This window comes from Mangifera indica, chromosome 5 (assembly GCF_011075055.1).
Source record: "Mangifera indica cultivar Alphonso chromosome 5, CATAS_Mindica_2.1, whole genome shotgun sequence".
Classification (NCBI taxonomy): domain Eukaryota; kingdom Viridiplantae; phylum Streptophyta; class Magnoliopsida; order Sapindales; family Anacardiaceae; genus Mangifera; species Mangifera indica.
The window spans coordinates 658,365-678,025 of record NC_058141.1 but is presented as its reverse complement, the minus strand read 5'-3'; the positions used below and the strand labels follow the sequence as shown (position 1 = coordinate 678,025).

The following is a 19,661-nucleotide window of genomic DNA, read 5'->3' as shown; positions in this document are numbered from 1 at the left end:
TTTCCATGAAACCAAGTTACCACTAACAAGAATACAATATCCAGAAGTCGAGCGCCTATCAGACGGAGATCCTACCTAATCAACATTAGAATATCCAACAATCTGAGTATGACCTTTATCTTTATAAAGTAATCCTTTTCCTGGTGCTTTCTTAATGTATCTTAGGATCCGAATAGCTGCATCCCAATGAGAATCGCATGGAGACTGAAGAAATTGACTGACAACACTAACTGGAAAAGAGATATCTGGTCTTGTGATAGTCAAATAGTTGAGTTTACCTACTAACCTCCGATATTTCCCAGGGTCTACAAGTGGCTTCCCTTGTTCTAGCACAAGTCTAGTATTAGGGTTCATAGGAGAATCAATAGGTTTGCAATCCAACATCCCAGTCTCCTCTAAAATACCCAAAGCATACTTCCTCTAAGAGATAATAATACCTGTCTTAGACTGAGCAACTTTTATCCCAAGAAAGTATTTAAGTGTTCCCAATTCTTTGGTCTGGAAATGATTAAACAGATGTTGTTTTAATTGATCGATACCCTCCTGATCATCACCAGTGATAACAATATCGTCGACATAAACAACTAGATAAATGCACTTTCCTCGCGACGTGTGTCTGTAAAATACAGAATGATCCGACTCACATCGAGTCATACCAAATTCTTGAATAACTGTACTAAAGCGTCCAAACTAGGCACGTGGAGATTGTTTTAGGCCATATAGTGAGCGTCGAAGTTTACAAACCAAATCAGACTCCCCCTGAGCAACAAAACCAGACGGTTGCTCCATATATATCTCCTCCTGAAGCTCACCATGAACAAAGACATTTTTGATGTCTAACTGAAACAAGGGCTAATGACGAATGACAGCCATAGATAAGAATAACCGAACGGAGGACATCTTAGCCACTGGAGAAAATGTGTCACCATAATCCAAACCATAGACCTGAGTATAACCTTTAGTAACCAACCGGGCTTTGAGACGATCAATAGTACCATTAGGACCAGTCTTGACTGTGTAAACCCAACGACAGCCGATAGTGGAATGACTCGGAGGTAATTTCACCAATTCCCAAGTACCATTATGATATAACGCAATCATTTCATCCACCATTGCTTGCCTCCAACCTGGATTAGAAAGAGCCTCACGAATAGATTTAGGAACTGAAATGGAGGATAAAGAGGACACAAAGGCATAATATGGTGAGGATAAACGGTGATAACTAAGAAAAGTATAAATATGATGAGGGTTACGAGAGGATCTTACAGCTTTACGGATAGCAATAGGAAATTGGTCATCAGGATGTAGGACCTCAGTCGGGCTAGATGCGACAGCAGGAAGTGAGTCAACAGGAGCCGTTGGAGCAATAGAAGTGATATCAGTACCTACAAGAGAGTCAATAATCAGGGAAACAGGTGCTAAATCTTATGTGAGGGTAGACTGTGGGACGATTGTAGGATGAACATCGAAAATAGGAATAAAAGTAGGTAATGGAAGACTCTCAGTGACAGAAGATTGGGTTTCAGATGAAGAGAAGTAAGGAGAGGACTCAAAGAAAGTAACACTAGTAGATATAAAATAACGACGTGTCGTAGGAGAGTAACATTTATAACCTTTCTGGAGACGAGAGTAACAAAAAAATATACATTTGATAGACCGAGCAGATAGTTTATCAAGACCTGGGGAAAGGTTATGTACAAAACATGTGCAACCAAAGACATGTGGAGGGATAATGTATAAAGGGCCAGTAGGGAAGAGAATTGAATGTGGAATCTAATTTCGCAATACTGAGGAGGGCATCCGATTAATGAGATAGCAAGTAATGAGAACTGCATCAGCCCAAAAATGTAGAGGAGCATGTGAATGTAATAATAATATACGAGTTGTTTCAATAAGGTGTCTATTTTTGCGCTCAACAACCCCATTTTGTTGTGGGGTGTAAGCACAAGGAGACTGGTGAAGAATCCATTGAGAAGACATGAAATTTGTGAAAGAAGTGGAAAAATATTCACTTGCATTATCACTACGTAAAGTGCATATAGAAGAATTAAACTGTGTTTTAACTTCGACATAAAATGATTGAAAATGAGAAAATAACTCAGATCGACTTTTCATTAAAAATATCCATGTGCAACGCGAATAATCATCAATGAATGTCACAAAATATTGAAAATTTAAAGTAGACTTGAGTCGACAAGGACCCCACACATCGGAGTAAACTAACTCAAAAGGAGACAAAACTCGATTATTGACACGCCTTGGGAAGGAACTACGAGACTGTTTCCCAAGTTGACAAGACTCACACTCAAAAGATGACAAACTAGATAAATAAAGGACTATCTTCTGAAGCTTGGAGAAACTAGGATGCCCCAAACGATTATGAAGAAGAGTTGGAGACTCAATAGTAGTGCAAGCAGCGAAAGAAGGAAGGGATAAGTGATAAAGCCCTTGTGACTCACATCCTGTGCCAATCGTCTTGCCCGAACTTCGATCCTGTATAACAAAGGCATCATTAGTAAATGTAATGGAACAATTCAAGGCTCGTGTTAATTTACTAATTGAAACGAAATTAAATGGGTAATTAGGAAGATAAAGAACAGAATCTAAAGAGAGATTTGGTAATAGATTAGCATGTCCTACGGCTTTAACTATAGATTTTGTGCCATCCGCTAGTGTGATAGAAGAAAAAGATTTGGAATGATTAAAATGTGAAAATAAACTAGAGTTACCAGAAATATGATCAGAGGCATTTGAATCTAGGACCCAAGGTCCTAGAGTGGAGGATTGAGATAGGCAAGCGATCGAATTACCAGACTGGGCAAAGGAAGCAACAGAGGATTGAGATGACTGTTTTGTCGCTTGGTACTGAAGGTATTCTTCATAATCAGCTCCAATGAGAGTAACTGACTGAGGAACTGATTGAGACTGTCTTGCTGAAATCTCTGAATGATGATCAAAAGGAGTTGATTGAGGGACTGATTGTGCAACATTGACATTGTGTGTAGGTCTCCCATGTAGCTTATAATATTTGTCTCGAGTATGCCCCCATCTATTACAGTAACTGCATCTTGGACGACCGCCTCTATTCCTACGGTCACTTAACTCTCTAGAGTGGTTTGAAGATCGAGAGACTAGGGTAGTAGAATCTGTAACAGTGGGTCTTGTGGTAGAGGAAACTCTGAGCAGACGGGCAAATACATCATCCAATGTTGGAATGGTTGCACTTCCCAAGATTTGATCTCTAACAGGAGCAAGATCTGGATTAATTGCGGTGAGAGTTAAGACCATAAAAAACTTGTCACGTTATGCCAAATCCTCAGCTACACTCTTCCCGACAGGTAAAATAACATTAAATTTAGCTTTTAAAGATGACATCCGCCCCAGGAAGTCTAGTATACTGATATCTTGTTGTTTCAGATTAACCATATTAGAGACAACCGAATATTACCGTTGAACATCATTAGTGTAAAGCAATTTAGCTTGATTCCAAATATCAACACATGTTCTATAAGCTTTGTAAATAGGGTAGAGAGATGGATCAATAGATTGTCATAACAGACTACACAATAACGCATCAGTTTTGACCCAACTAGCCTTATTTATATCAGTTTCTGTCAAATCAATAGCTCGAACGGTCAAATGGTCTTCTAAACCTTGTCCTATAAACCATAACTTTATAGATGCAGCCCATGACGTATAATTAACACTTCCTAATAATTTTTCAGTAGTAATAACAGGAAGGGAGAGAAATGGAGTAAATGCACCTGATTTTGAAGATCCTTCACTGGCCATTAATAAAAGAAAAATAGCAAATTCAACACTGTTGGACTGTTCCGGCAAACGACGACGGCGATAAACAGCGAAGAGACTATGAGGTGATTACTCGTCGGAATCTTTCGAGTTCAACAGTGCCAGTAGTGTAGTCTAACGCGCGCCGGGAAAGTAGATCGGGGATGACGATCCGTGACAGAAACAACCATAGCGTGACGTCGATTCCGATGACCGATGACGATGAAGTTACCACAAACTAACTCGCCAGTGTCTTTTGAGAGGACTGGAAGACGCAGTGTTGATGCATGCTTGTCGGAGAAACAAATCGACGATGGAGGTAGTCAGAAGTCTGCTTGGCGCGTGACGGCACGTGAATCGACAGATGGCGGCTCTCTTTTCAGGGGATTGTCGGTGAAGTTGTACCGATCACAATGGTGTAGACACGACCACCGAAAAAGGACAGAAACACGGTGGTTGGAAAAGAACGCCGGAAAAGAATGTAGACTCCACCGGAAAATAAATCAAGGTTATTGGAAAAAAAATTGGCTCTGATACCATATGAAATAACCTTGAGAAAAATATTATCTATTGAAAAGTGAATTTACATCAATACTTATATGAATTTCTAAATCCTAGATTAGGAAATAGTATATGTACTTTCCTAGTTTTACTAAGATATAATCTCCTTAATTATTCCTAATTATATCATTCCTAATTTAGAGATACAACTCATATACAACTCAACAATAATTAATAAAAGTTTAGTTTTTTTAATAGGATAATTTAGAAGTTTGGTTTCGTCATTAGGAAAATTTGAAAATTTAATCTATTGAATTGAAAAACTAAATATGCATATATAGTATTATTCAAAATTTACTCGTGACAACCTAAAAAATAATTTTATTAATTAAATTCATAATTTGATAATATAAAAAATCTAATATATTATTAATATGAAGAATATTTTAAAAAAAATATATAATAAAATCTTTTAAAGATATTTAAATAAAATAATATATTAAATCAATATTATTTTTATTAATTAAATATAATAATTATTTATTTTTTATTTATTGTAATTTTATCAAACATGGTAATACTTTATATTAAAAATCTTTTAAAATAATATAATTTTATTAAAATATTTCATTTTGTTATAATAAAAAATTAAAGCAACCTATATATCAAAGGGAATTTTTTTTCAATAATGATGAAATTTTAGTTAAATTGGACCACCTCTTTGAAAAGAATTGATCAAATTAAATGGATAAAACTTTGAGTTTAATGACTAATATTATAATTATTACATCAGATAAGTTAAAAGTTTAATTTTGAAATATCGTTGGAGATTATTTAAACTCTCACTCTCATGTTTAAAATCTTATTATTTTGTCATTTGTCACTTAAATTATCTTTATAAGTATAAGAATAGACTTGTAAGTAATTGATCATATTCTTTGACCAAAGTAGGACCCAAAATTCTTAGAATTATTGAAAAGTGGGTCCGCCTGAATAGCTAGACTGTTGGACCACGATACCTTCGATTAGCCTGACCTAGATAAATTCTCTACAAAAGGCAGAAACAAACATATCCTTAAGTTCTCTACAAAAGGCAGAAACAAAATATTTGCATGGTTACAATTAGGATTGGATTCGTTCGATGCTACTTAAATTTAATTTCAAATCAAACGAATCAAGTTAGAACAAAAAATTGAACTCGTTTTCATAAAATAATCCAAAGTCAAACCAATCAAAACATTTGAGTTCAAATCAACTCGAATTAAATCTAAAAATAAAATTGCTTTTGAACCAAATTTAACCTCATTTTGTTAATCTCAAACCAATCTCGAGCTGACTCTTACTCTTATATTCAAGTCAATCTCAAACTAGACCTTGTTTGAACTAGACTTAACCAAATTAAGCCCTACTTAACCAAATTAAGCCCTACTTAAAATCAAATACATACTCTTCAAGTAGAAACATGTGCATTTGAAATATATAACTTCAAGCACCAAAGGAGCCATGAAGCTAACCTAATCATCAATTGATAGAAATAATGGTTTTCAGAGCTAGTAACTAGTACAAATATGGACTCTAGGGGTTGTCCTAAGTGGTCAAAGGTCATTTGCAAACGTTTAGGGTTCGAATGACCATAGTGTCATGTACCACAATAAAGTTTACCTCTAATTTGTCAAGTTTACAGTTGCAGATTTAGGTGACTGCAGGCTCCTACGGTTTTCCGGCAAGGGTTCCCAAGTAAACATAAAAAAAATTATTACAATTTTGGGGTTGCTCAAACTAGAGACTTACATAACCTCCCTGTCAAAATCAAAATCCCCTTAAAATGTCGTTAGGTAAATTATCATATCCTAATCTTCAGGGCATAAAGAGAGCCTGGTTTCTAAACCTGACATTCAGAGATATGGGCTTGGAGATGGACATAGATATAGATATTTGATGTCCGTATAGAAAAGAACAAAAAGAAACTTGCTCACACTGATACAGCAAGCCAGACCACATCTTCGCCTCGTTTACTAGCTCAGAAATTCAGCAGCTTCTCCAAACTATTAATTCAAGCCTTATTGCGGTTGATCTCCTTCCATTTCGAAGTGTTCATACTGTTACATGCATTCTCTTCTTCATCTTTCTTTTTACCTCATTTTCATTTCAAGTAATTAGTAATTTATTAACAGGATATCAAACACCGTAATCACCCCAAACTCAACTTGTGATCTTAAATTTACACAAATTAAGGTGACTTCAACTCACAGTCACCTCTTCACAAACAAGATAAGCTTGGATGGTGGTTTCTGGAATGGTTGCAGCATTACAATCGCAGCTGTAATCCAGCGTCATCTGCGGCAGAAAAATATGAAATCTGGGTGATCAACTTGAAGCAGTCTCAACCAATCATCAGCAGCCTGCAAGAGGAAGTTCACTAATTGCCGCTCACATCCCCCAGTAGGGGTCCATAGCGATCCCTTAAACTTGTTTGATGCAAGACCAAAAACAGGTACAGACATCATAGAAACACCATTAATCTCGTTGGGATATATCGCAGCTGGAGCTTGTTCACTTTGTGGAACTGCGAAAGTAAGATATGATAAATCAGAACCATCAAAATTTCAAAAAATCTTCATTTGACAGTAATATTTCAGGAATAAATCGTAATACTAAACAGAGAACAGACAAAATAGAAGTGAAATAGTTTAAATGCACGAGAGCTTCTTATTCAACCCCAACTACAACACTTTTTCACCCTTTCTAATACTAGAGGACTAGGAAAGAAAATGTTCCATACTAAATGGTCCATAGCTATATTTCGAAACGTAAGATTAAAATAACAACAAAAACGCACACATGCATTATTAAATTTAATGACCAAACAATTTCTCCATCTAAATAAATTAACACACAGAATACCAAAGCGTACAACAGTGGACATAAAGACCCATTGTATTCTCATAATACAAAAATCACGAAAAAGTAAATTAAAATAGATGGGAAAAACAGTGAAGTATTACATTTACCTCCTGCTCGAGTACGGAGAGAATGATTTGCCAAAAAGCATGCGTCCAGATCTTTTAATGTTGGTATTCTGTAGATTGGATACCTAAAAATTTTTTGTCAATACCATTAGTTTATAAGGTAAACAAAAGAGAATAATAGAGGTAGGGGGCATAAATTAAGTTAAACAACAATACCAGGCTGCAGAGATCCAACTGGAAGGCAGCAGATCACAATTTCTTAGTGTTTTCAGCTCAGGGAAACGAGAGGCAAGAACCGATATTTGTGACAACAAAAAGATTAAAGGAAAGATCAGAGAGGACAAAGGAAGAAAAAAAAATCAGTAGTTTATTCTCCAAATATAGTTGTCTCCATAAATCGATTCCTACTCTTTCTTTGTCATACAACACCGTCTCTTGAATTCAAGAGTTGAGAATGTCCCAACTTGCACATTCCTCTCTTTCAAAGATTTATTCTGTTTTTCCTCAAATTTTTGGAGAGTTCACACTTTGGTCCTTCTCCCTGACACCACCATGTTTGTTGCATAGTGACGATTTAGAGGTTACTCGAATTTCGGAAGTACAGATATGAAAAGTGAATTTTTAAAGAGATTTGTGATGACAACATGGGGTTTAGGTAGGTTATCTTGTAACCCATCATTGATCTCATACGAGGGACAGGGCCTCACATCCACATTATAGACCTTTTCCAAATGTACTTTAGTGGTTAAGACGTTCTTAGCCTGTTACTCTAATCTATAATTCATGGATTGGAGTGACTTACTGTAATGTGGGTTTTACTTGTAGTAACTGTTGAGAATTTTTCAGAAAAAATTAAACTTGACTTCTCATCTTCAGCAGTGGGCAGAAACGTGCGTTGAATGTAAGGGACGTTTTGGGAAGGCAAACGGATGCCGTTTTGGGTGAATCAAATATGGATTTAAAGCTTATTAAGTCTAGTTTTAAATGGCGCAAGTTTCAGGTTCATTGGAGTTTTCTAAAGAAAGTTATAGCTATTTTATTGAAGGTTGCGCAGAAATAACGTCTGCTGTTTAGAATTCTGTTCTGCACGTTTTTTTTGGTTAATAGCTGATGTTTAGGTATATAAAAAGACTTGTAATCAGTTGTTATGTGTGTGGATTTATGAAGTGAATATATAGAAATAAAAGCTTTGAAGTTAACTTTTTCCTTCTTCCTCATTTGTGTTAAGAATCCATACTTGTAACTCACCATAGCTTCCAACAAATTGGTATCAGAGCCTTGTTAAAATGACGACCAAAACTAATATCACTTTCCAATACCCACAATTGACCAAAACAAACTATGATCAATGGGCGCTACGCATGAAGGCCATAATTGGGTCTCATGGCTTATGGGACATTGTCGAGAAAGGATATGAAGATCTCGCAGACGAGAATACTGCAACTGTGGCTGCACTAGAAGCTTGGCAGCGAACAAAGAAGAAAGATCAAAGTGCACTCTCAATTATTCATCAAGGGATAGATGATGACATGTTCGAGAAGATAGCCAATGCGACAAGAGCCAAGGATGCATGGGAAATTCTAAAGAATTCCGTGGTCGGAGTTGATAGAGTGAAGAAGGTGCGACTCCAAACTCTAAGGGCTGAGTTTGAGTCGATTTTGATGAAGGAGAATGAGTCCATAACAGATTATTTTACTCGAGTATTGGCAGTGGTGAATCAAATGAAGCGGCTCAATGAAAAGATGGAAGATGTAAGAGTAGTAGAGAAGATTTTGCGCTCTCTTAACGCAAAATTCACTTATGTGGTGGTGGCGATTGAAGAATCGAAGGACATAGAGTCTATGACCATCGACGAGTTACATGGATCGTTGTTAGCACATGAAGAGAGAATGAAGAGGACCCAATAAGAACCAATGGAGCAAGTTTTGCAAGCAAAATTTTCCTTTAATCCTAAGGGAAATGACAGAGGAGGAAGAGGTCGAGGTCGTGGTAGAAGCCGAGGTTGTGGACGAAGTCGTGGTTGTGGTCAAGGAAAAGGTGAGCAAAATTCATTTCAAGAACGTGAAAATAGAAGTTCTCAAAGAGGTCGTGGACGAGGAAGAAATAATAATTGGAGAAAAGATAAAAGCCAAGTAGAGTGCTATGCATGTGGGAAGAAAGGTCACTATTCTTGGGAATGTCAAACTAAGAGTTGTGATGAGGAGACGAATTTTATCGAGCATAAGGAGGTGGAAGGTGATACTCTTTTGCTTTCTCAAAAGGATGGGTCCATAGAAAAAAATGTCACGTGGTATCTCGACAACGGCGCAAGTAACCACATGACAGGAGATAGAAGCAAATTTGTAGAGTTGAATACAAAAGTGACCGGGAATGTTCGTTTTGGAGATGATACAAAGGTAGAGATTAAAGGAAAAGGCTCGGTGATTTTGGCTACAAAGGATGGAGACCATAAAATTCTCCACAATGTCTACTACATCCCAAAAATGAAGAGCAATATTTTGAGCATCGACCAACTTTTAGAGAGCGGGCACAAAGTGAAGATAGAGAATAATTATTTGTGGCTTCGAAATCGAGATGATAGACTTGTTGCTAAAGTTGCCATGACAAAGAACCGAATGTTCATGTTAAATGTGAAAACAGCGGAAGCGAAGTGTTTACAAGCTTGTGTCAAGGATCATTCATGGATTTGGCACATGAGATTCGGGCATCTTAACTTTGAAGGGCTCAAAATGCTAGGAGAAAAGAATATGGTGAAAGGAGTTCCAAAAATCAATCATCCGAATCAATTGTGTGAGGCGTGTCTACTCGGAAAACATGCAAGAAAGAGTTTTCCAAAGGCGTCACTTTCGCGAGCAACCGAGCCTCTACAACTTGTGCATGCGGATGTGTGTGGTCCTATCAAGCCACAATCTTTCAGTAAGAGCTCATATTTTGTGCTCTTCATCGATGATTACACAAGGAAGACGTGGGTTTATTTTTTGAAGAACAAGAGTGAAGTTTTTGAGACATTTAAAAAATTCAAGCTTCTTGTTGAAAACGAAAGTGGATACAAAATTAAAGCTCTAAGAACTGATAGAGTTGGAGAGTTCACTTCTAATGAATTCAAGGTCTTTTGTGAGGAAAATGGCATTCGACGTCCTATGACGGTCCCAAGAACACCACAACAAAATGGGGTCGCAGAAAGAAAGAATAGGACAATTCTTAACATGGCAAGGACGATGCTAAAAAGTAAGAATATGCCTAAGGAGTTTTGGGCCGAGGCTGTTGCATGTGCAATTTATCTCTCAAACCGTTCACCTACAAGGAGTTTGGAGAAAATAACCCCTCAAGAAGCATAGAGTGGATAGAAGCCAAGTGTGAAACACTTAAAAGTTTTTGGGTCTATTGGCTATGTTCATGTATCCGAACAAGAAAGGACAAAACTTGATGATAGGAGCAAGAAGATGGTGTTTATTGGCTATGCCGAGAACTCTAAAGGGTACAAATGTTTCGATCCCGTTTCCAAGAAAGTTGTGATTAGTAGAGATGTGGAATTTGAGGAAGATGTTTCATGGGATTGGAGTGTTCAAGATGAAGAAACATATAGTTTTCTTCCATATTTGGGAGAAGACGAAAATGAAGACCAAGAGACTGAACGCGAAAGTTCAACTTCTTTCACACCCACTTCTTCCTCAACAAGCTCAAGCGAACAACCTCAAAGATTTCAAAGCATAAGAGATCTCTATGATGCTACCGAAAGAATAGACGGTGAGAATCTTTTTTGTCTATTTGCAAATGATGAATCTTTGAGTTTTGAAGAAGCTGCTAAAGACAAGAAATGGGTACAAGCTATGGAGGAAGAAATTCATTCCATTGAGAAAAATGACACTTGGGAGTTTGTCACACTACCAAGTGATCATCAAGCAATTGGGGTTAAATGGGTTTATAAGCTAAAGAAAAATGCGAAAGGAGGAATTGAGAGGTACAAGGCGAGACTAGTTGCAAAAGTGTATAAACAAAAGCATGGTGTGGATTATGAAGAAGTATTTGCTCCTGTTGCTCGCTTAGAGACAATACGGTTATTGGTCGCTCTTGCGGCCCAAAACCAATGGACAATTCATCAAATGGATGTGAAGTCAGCCTTTCTAAATGGTGCTCTTGAAGAAGAAGTATATGTGGAACAACCGAAAGGATTTACGGTTGAAGGTCATCAAGATAAGGTGTTAAGATTGAAGAAGGCGTTGTATGGCCTTAAACAAGCACCACGGGCTTGGTATAGTCGCCTCGACAAATATCTTCATGAGAATGGTTTCTTAAGATGTGTTCATGAATATGCACTTTATGTTAAAAAAGAGAAAGATGATATTTTATTTGTGTGCATTTATGTGGATGACCTTATTCTTACAGGAAATAATCCACAAGTGTATGATGATTTTAAGAAGGCGATGGCACGAGAATTTGAGATGAGTGACATGGGGCTTATGTCATATTATTTGGGGATAGAAGTAAAACAATGGAGTGACGGAATATTTATCTCTCAAGAGGCGTATGCAAGAGAGATTATAAAGAAGTTTAAGATGATAGATTGCAATCCCGTGAATACCCCGATGGAGTGCGGAGTAAAACTCTCCAAGAAGGATGGGGCAAGGAAAATTGATTCAACCACATTTCGAAGCCTTGTGGGAAGCCTAAGGTACTTGACATGTACTAGGCCCGATATATTATTTGCCGTGGGATTAGTGAGTCGGTTTATGGAGAATCCAAGTGAAGAACACATGCGAGCTGCAAAGAGAATTCTTCGATATTTAAAAGGTACTCTTGATTATGATATTTTTTATACTTCTTCGAATGAGGCTCACTTAAAAGGATATTGTGATAGTGATTATGCCGGTGATATTGATGATCGGAAGAGTACTACTGGGTTTATATTTTTCTTTGGAGAAAATGCAATTTCATGGTGTTCAAAGAAACAATCAATTGTAACACTCTCAACATGTGAATCGGAGTATGTTGCTACAACTGCCGGCGCATGTCATGCGATATGGCTAAGAAGATTGCTGGATGAACTTCATTTTGCTCAAAAAGAAGCAACTAAACTTATGGTGGACAACAAATCGGCCATTGCTCTTGCGAAAAATCCGGTGTTTCATGATCGAAGCAAGCATATAGATGCAAGGTTTCATTTTATTCGAGATTGCATTACCAACAAGGAGGTTGAGGTAGAGTATATCAAAACTCTTGATCAAATAGCCGATATTTTTACAAAACCCCTCAAGAAAGATAGATTTCAGCAGCTTAGAGAGATGATTGGAGTTGTGAAGAAGTCAAGTTTACAGGGGGGTGTTGAGAATTTTTCAGAAAAAATTAAACTTGACTTCTCATCTTCAGCAGTGGGCAGAAACGTGCGTTGAATGTAAGGGACGTTTTGGGAAGGCAAACGGATGCCGTTTTGGGTGAATCAAATATGGATTTAAAGCTTATTAAGTCTAGTTTTAAATGGCGCAAGTTTCAGGTTCATTGGAGTTTTCTAAAGAAAGTTATAGCTATTTTATTGAAGGTTGCGCAGAAATAACGTCTGCTGTTTAGAATTCTGTTCTGCACGTTTTTTTTGGTTAATAGCTGATGTTTAGGTATATAAAAAGACTTGTAATCAGTTGTTATGTGTGTGGATTTATGAAGTGAATATATAGAAATAAAAGCTTTGAAGTTAACTTTTTCCTTCTTCCTCATTTGTGTTAAGAATCCATACTTGTAACTCACCATAGCTTCCAACAGTAACTCCACCAGTGAGTGCACTTGTTAAGAAATAAAATTATATGTATATATATTTTTTTATATAAATATGTACAAATATGGTATTTCACGATGTGATTAAGTAATTTCATATTAATGATAAAGTAATATTTAATTATATAATGATACATTTATGTGAGCAAATATTTATGTAACAAAAGTGTGTATATATAACATTACCCCTCATTGAATATCTCTCAATTATAGTTTGTAAATAAAAGTTGTATTCGAGCATACATTAAATAAGCGTGAGTGTTTGCCAAAAAAAAAAAAAAGGTGAGCTAATATTAAGAGTTCAGACAGAGAAAAAGAATCTCTTCTTGATCATGCAATCTTTTTATTCATCTTGGAATTTTCTCCAGTTCTCTACATGTGGGTTTTCCGTATCGGGTGTTCTTTGTAAATACCTGTTTTCCCTGTATTTGAGTATTTGTAATTTGTTTTTCTCTCTGGTCCTTGTCTAAGTGCGTCTCAATCCAACTTGGAGCCCATTTTACAGAAGTAGTCTTTGTCCGACCTTAATTGCGCTGGTTTCCTTCTTTTTCTCAAGTCTTCCCTATGCAATTTCCAAGTCAACTGGCGTGTCTGGAAAGACTGGCAACTTTTCTTCAGGAAAGAAAGTGACTGCAGGAACTCAAGCTTCTATATTATCAACCAAGTTAGTGCATAGCCATAGTTTATTTTGCAATGGCTCGCTTCTCTTACATAACTTTGTTTGTTCTCTCTTTCCTTCTACATTTTTGCTCTGCCAAAGAAGAGAAGAGGGTGAATTCAAGATGTCCAAGTTTCCGTTGTGGTTTCTTGGGCAATATCAGCTTCCCCTTCTCCAATCGGTCGCATCCGGATTGTGGGTTGGTGATTGTAGACAACTGCTCTGAACAATTTCCAAAGATTCAGATTGGGAAGGAGGGACATTGGTTTAGTGTTTCAGCAATCTCACAGGATAATATGATTAATATTAAGGACCCTTATCTTTTTAGAAACGTCGAGAAAAATTGCAGCCGCAACTACTTGAAAATTTTGACTTTGCCCATCTCCCCTTTCCTCTCTTTTCGTGTGCCCTTCATTCAATCCCTGTACGAATGCCCCCTCAATTACAATATTCCAAAAAATTTCAGTCATGGTTGCAATAACTCCCAGCACTCTTATATCTTTTACACAAACCCAATTGATAATCTTCAAAATGCTCCACCTCAGTGCTCACTTATTAACTTCCAAGTGAATAAGACACCAAAAAGTGTTGAATATTCTGATTTGTTTACGAGTTTACTCTCTGTTCAAGTGGATGTAACAAATGAATGCTTTGATTGTTTTTTGGCTGGAGGGCAATGCCAAACTGATAGAATGGGAAATTTTTATTGTTCTGAGACAAAACGAAGGGGCAACCGTAAGTTACAGCTTTTTACATAATGGTTTGTTCTCAATTTTATCTGTAGCTTTTTACTGATCTATATTCTATATAACAATTAACTTGTTGCAGGGGATGGGAAATTGAGATTTATGCTTGGCACTGGAATTGGTAATATCCCTTTTTAAGCAAATATTGTATTGTTTTTTTATTTTTTTTATTTTTTTGCTTATTCTCATGGTTTTAAAACCCTAACTAACCAATTTAACTAGTCCAATAGGACTTGTGACTAGGGTTAGATTTGAGTTAAGTTAGCTTAAGTTTAGTTGCTAATTTAGTTTGAAACAAACTCCCTTTAGATGAGTTTGAACTCAAACTCAGGCTAAGGGAGTATTATACTGTCAAGCTTGAGTTCCAACTTATAAGTGTTTAACTCATTAAACTCACGACCTTAAAAGATCTTGAATCAAAACGGTCAATATAACATTATTTTGACTAATATAAATCAAAACTACATTGTTTTGGGGGTTTACAATGTCGAGTTAAGTCGAGTTTGAGCTTAGTTTGGAGTTGTCGCCAAACTCAAGCCGAGTCAAATTCAAACTTAACTTGGCTTAAGTCTAGCCTTAGTTGTGACCGGTTTCAGTGGACCAAATTTACCTATTATTAAATTGAGTAAATCACATTGAGTTATCATTTAACTAGTAGGGCAATGGGTAGGGTTAGATTCGAATCGAACCCATTCGAGCTCAGCTTGAACGAGCCCAAAACGAGTCAATTCTATATAAGCTCGGTCTAGCTCGAGCTACTCGTCAAAATTTTCAATTAAAAATTTTAATACAAAACTACGTCATTTTGATTAATATGTATTAAAACGACATCGTTTTAATAACGAAATAATTAAAAACTCGAGCTTAAAACTAGTTGAGCCGAATTCGAGTCAAGTTCAAGTTTGGCTTCCACGAGCTCAACAAACTCGAACTAGAACTTGAGCTCTGTTATATACAAATAGAGCCCAGCTCGAGCTGAGGCAAGCTGGAGCTCGACTCGCTCGAATCCAGCCTAGCAATGGGTATGCTGATAAATCCCAATCCCAAAAATTACAAAGCATGCAGGCTACAAATCCATTGTTATATATAAATATAAGCCCAGTCCAAAACATTTCTTACTCTTTGCCTCTAATCTAGTTTTCCAGGAAGCATGACTTCATCTGGAGAATTAATTTTCCAGGGGCACTCATTGTCTTCAACTCAATAGTTTAAGATATGATGCAGATGCTAAAATCTATACAAAAAATTGAATTATCATCTCTGAATCATTAAAATTTGTCATAACAAATTCAGATCTATATGTTCTAATGACTCCTTTTCTTTAATTAATTGAAGCTATATCAATCGTTATATCTGGAATGTTGATAGCTGTCGCCTTTTGCATCTACAGATCGTCACCATACACTTCAATGATGTTATGGAACAAGAAAAGTAAGAGTCACCAGAACATTGAGCAATTTTTAAGGAAGCATGGATCACTTGCGCCTAAAAGATATAGTTATTCTGATGTTAAGATTATGACCAATTCATTCAAACATAAACTAGGCCAAGGAGGATATGGAGGTGTTTACAAAGGCATACTACATGATGGTCGTTATGTTGCAGTGAAGGTCTTGACTGAGTCTAAAGGTAATGGTGAAGAATTTATCAATGAGGTTGCTAGCATTAGTAAGACTGCTCATGTCAACATAGTCACTCTTTTAGGCTATTGTTTTGAAGGTCATAGGAGAGCTCTTATTTACGAGTTTATGTTGAATGGATCTCTAGAGAAATTCATATATGAAAAGAATCCATTAAATTGGGAACTATTGTACCAAATTGTAATGGGAATAGCTCGAGGGCTAGAGTATTTACATCGTGGTTGCAACACAAGAATTTTGCACTTTGACATAAACCCTCATAACATTCTTCTTGATGAAGATTTTTGTCCGAAGATCTCCGATTTTGGTCTAGCTAAAATTTGCCCCAACAAAGAGAGTATCGTATCGATGGCTGTTGCACGGGGGACTATCGGTTATATTGCTCCTGAAGTATTTTCAAGAAACTTTGGAGAGGTTTCTCACAAGTCAGATGTTTATAGCTATGGAATGATGGTTTTAGAAATGACTGGAGAAAGACAAAATAAAAATGTTCAAGTTGATAATAGCAGTGAAATATACTTTCCACATTGGATTTACAGACGCCTTGAAGAAGATGAAGAGCTTGGATTGGATGGCATTTCAAATGAAGAGGATAAAAATTATATAAGAAAGATGATGATAGTGAGCTTGTGGTGCATACAGACTAAGTCCTCAGATAGGCCAACAATGAGCAGAGTGATAGATATGTTGGAAAGCAACCTTGACATGTTGCAAATCCCACCAAGGCCTTTCTTAACTTCTCCTTCAAGATTGCAACTAGATTCTTCGACACTGTCATTAAAGTAATATTGTAATTCTATGATGTACCAGATTGCCCCAACAAAGAGATTATTGTATCAAGAAAACTTGAATTCATTATCATAAATAGATGCCATAGTTTAAAGTGTGGAAGACTCAACTTTTTTCGATGATAAAATGCAGGTTGTTGAGAACTGTCATAGAGTGCAATGAAAGTATAACTAAATGTTAGGAAACGAAATAAAAATCAGTTACACAAAACAAAGACATATTAAGCAAACAAGCTATTAATACAAGAAATATATTCATATAAGAATTCAGGATAATGTAATTACAAATAAATCCCCTGTTAAATTACTTATTCTCGTGGAGATTCAACTGGGGAATATAATTAAATTACAACTGACCATCTTTGCAGGATTGAATACAAATTCTTTTTAATTATATTTTTGGCCGCACAATCCTGACAACCAGCGGGAGGGTAAAGGACTGAAAAGGGAAAACAATTATGTAGTAAAAAGTTAGGCGGCCTTCAAATTAAATTCTCCAAAGATTGGTTTTCATCAATGTTCTCCCATCTGGGATACGCAGCTTGTTCAATTTTCACATCGATCTGTAGTCACAAAAGGGATGTTATCCTCACCTATTCGCCTGTCACAGAAGGGGATATTAAAGCAAAACGAGAGCATCTATCCTTGCATGGTAATATTAGAATCAACTGCCGTCGGAGAAAAAGTAGCAAAGCAATAAACAAATAAAAAATTTCTCAGGAATATCAACAACTGAAAAGTTGCCTTAAGTTGCACTTGAGCCGTTCGAGCTCAGTGTAAGCTGAACCAACCTCCACAGGAAATTATGGACACCGTAGTTGGTCTTGAACAAGTCAGCCAACAGTCCAGCATCGCAACCTCCAACTGTACCCAATAGACCCATTATCCCTTATTCATTCAAGACACTGTCACCTGTTAAGTCCCGAATTGCTCCCATGTCAAGATTTACTTTACTAACCTCCGAAGGTAAAAGCCGCTAACAGATAACCCTATTCTTTCAATCTACATTTAAAATAACTTTAGAGGGTTTGATATCATTCTCCAGAACATAATACCAACACCAAATTGACATTTATACAAACTCCTACAACTCCAAGTTTACAATCCTCCGCCCCCACCCCAAACTACATTTCCCCAATCACAAGAGCTTATTCCTTGTCAAAACCAATCTCTGAAATGACATTGAAGTTTATAATCTAACTGGCCCATCCGGTCTGTACTACTATTCAGTGGTAATAAACTCAGTTCATATCTGTACTGTAAACAGGCAACTTAAGCTGTAAAAAAATAGCCCCAGTATAAATGATGCCAAAAACATAATTATCACCTAGAATTTACCACAGAAGAGACCGGCTTGGATGGCCAATTGAAGAGAGAGATGGGGAGAGAGAAACTGCTGGACGGAAAGGAAGCGTTTAGAGCGATGGACCATTGGAGATTGAAAACTAAACCCTAAAGAAAAAATATTATTTTTTAAAACTTATCCTAAGGGTGAAAAATAGATAAAATTTTAGTTTATTTTTAATATTATTGATAAAATAACGATTTAACCTTTAAAATTAACAGATTTAACAACCTATGGAAGAGTGTTTTGTTTTTTGAAAGAAAATGAATGAGAATTTAGGAAAATAGTAAACTTTGAGTAAGAATAAGTCCTTAAACTAAAATTAAATTCCTAATTTAACTGATGCTATCTCTATAAATGATTATTGATTATAAATGATTGTTATATTTGATAAAATTTAGTAAATATAAATAATTATTATGTTTAGTTTATGATAATAAAGAATACTAATATACTATTTTATTTAAATGTCTTTAGATATAATTATTTTAAAATATTTTTTTATATTACGTATTATATTAATTAAAAATGTAATTATTTTAAAAAATAATAATAAATAAGAATATAATTTTAATAAAATCAAGATTAACATGATAAACTTTTAATATATAATAATAAGTTACTTCTTATATTTTATTATGTGTTACATCACTATTGATAATAAAATTATTAAAATTTTTTATCACTTGTAAATCAAACATAGTAATGTAAGTAATAAAGATAGATTACTAGAGTAATCTTTATCTATCCGAAATCAAATATCTTCTAAATAAACAAATGATAGGAAGAAGAGGGAAAGAAAACTTGAGTTTTGATAAAAGTAATAGAGAAGTAGACACCCTATAACTTAAAACTCTGCAAATATGCCCTTCAAGCATAGAATATTGTACAGAACTGTTTCAAAGACATGCAAGTCTCGATAATTTAATATATGTAAAACCAATGAATAAAATATCTAATACTTGTCCTTACGTCTTACCATTAAGATTTAAAAAAAAAAAAAGTGGTAAAACGGGTTTTTTTCCCATTTTATTTATGATTTTACAATAACTTATGTTGTGGATCAGATTGAAAATTGTACACAACAGTACATTCTTCATACGTACGTTGTCAGTATTAATGTTCTAATGAGGGACATAAAATTGCAAGTAATAAAATAAACCACTTTAAAAAAAATCTTACAAAAATAATATTCAGAAACTATTTTTGAACATATTAACCAAATGAGATCTATGAAATTTTATTTATCTTTTGTTTTTCAGAAGCAAAAAATCATTTATCTCACTAATTTCTTTTTTTTTTTGGTTATGAAAAAGCTTTTATAGACATTAACAATAATGGGTTAAAAGGGTGTAGTGTGAAAACTTTACAATTATAGGGTTATTTGATATATTTAAAATATTTGGGGATAAATTAATAATTTTCGTGATTGAAAAATAGATTATTAGATTTGCCTAAA

General features: G+C 35.6%; 2 protein-coding genes across 2 annotated transcripts; both read left to right on the top strand.

Annotated features, from left to right (window-relative positions):
• Window positions 1–8,545: 8,545 nt before the first annotated feature.
• Window positions 8,546–9,166, top strand: LOC123217559. Its single transcript, XM_044638641.1, has one exon. The coding sequence runs from the start codon at window positions 8,546–8,548 to the stop codon at window positions 9,164–9,166; it is 621 nt and encodes a 206-aa protein (XP_044494576.1).
• Window positions 9,167–14,417: 5,251 nt separating this feature from the next.
• On the top strand, window positions 14,418–16,921 carry LOC123215864 (PR5-like receptor kinase). The gene is made up of 2 exons (XM_044636130.1): window positions 14,418–14,550; window positions 15,765–16,921. The coding sequence occupies exons 1-2, from the start codon at window positions 14,532–14,534 to the stop codon at window positions 16,853–16,855; spliced, it is 1,110 nt and encodes a 369-aa protein (XP_044492065.1). The 5' UTR covers window positions 14,418–14,531; the 3' UTR covers window positions 16,856–16,921.
• Window positions 16,922–19,661: the final 2,740 nt, after the last annotated feature.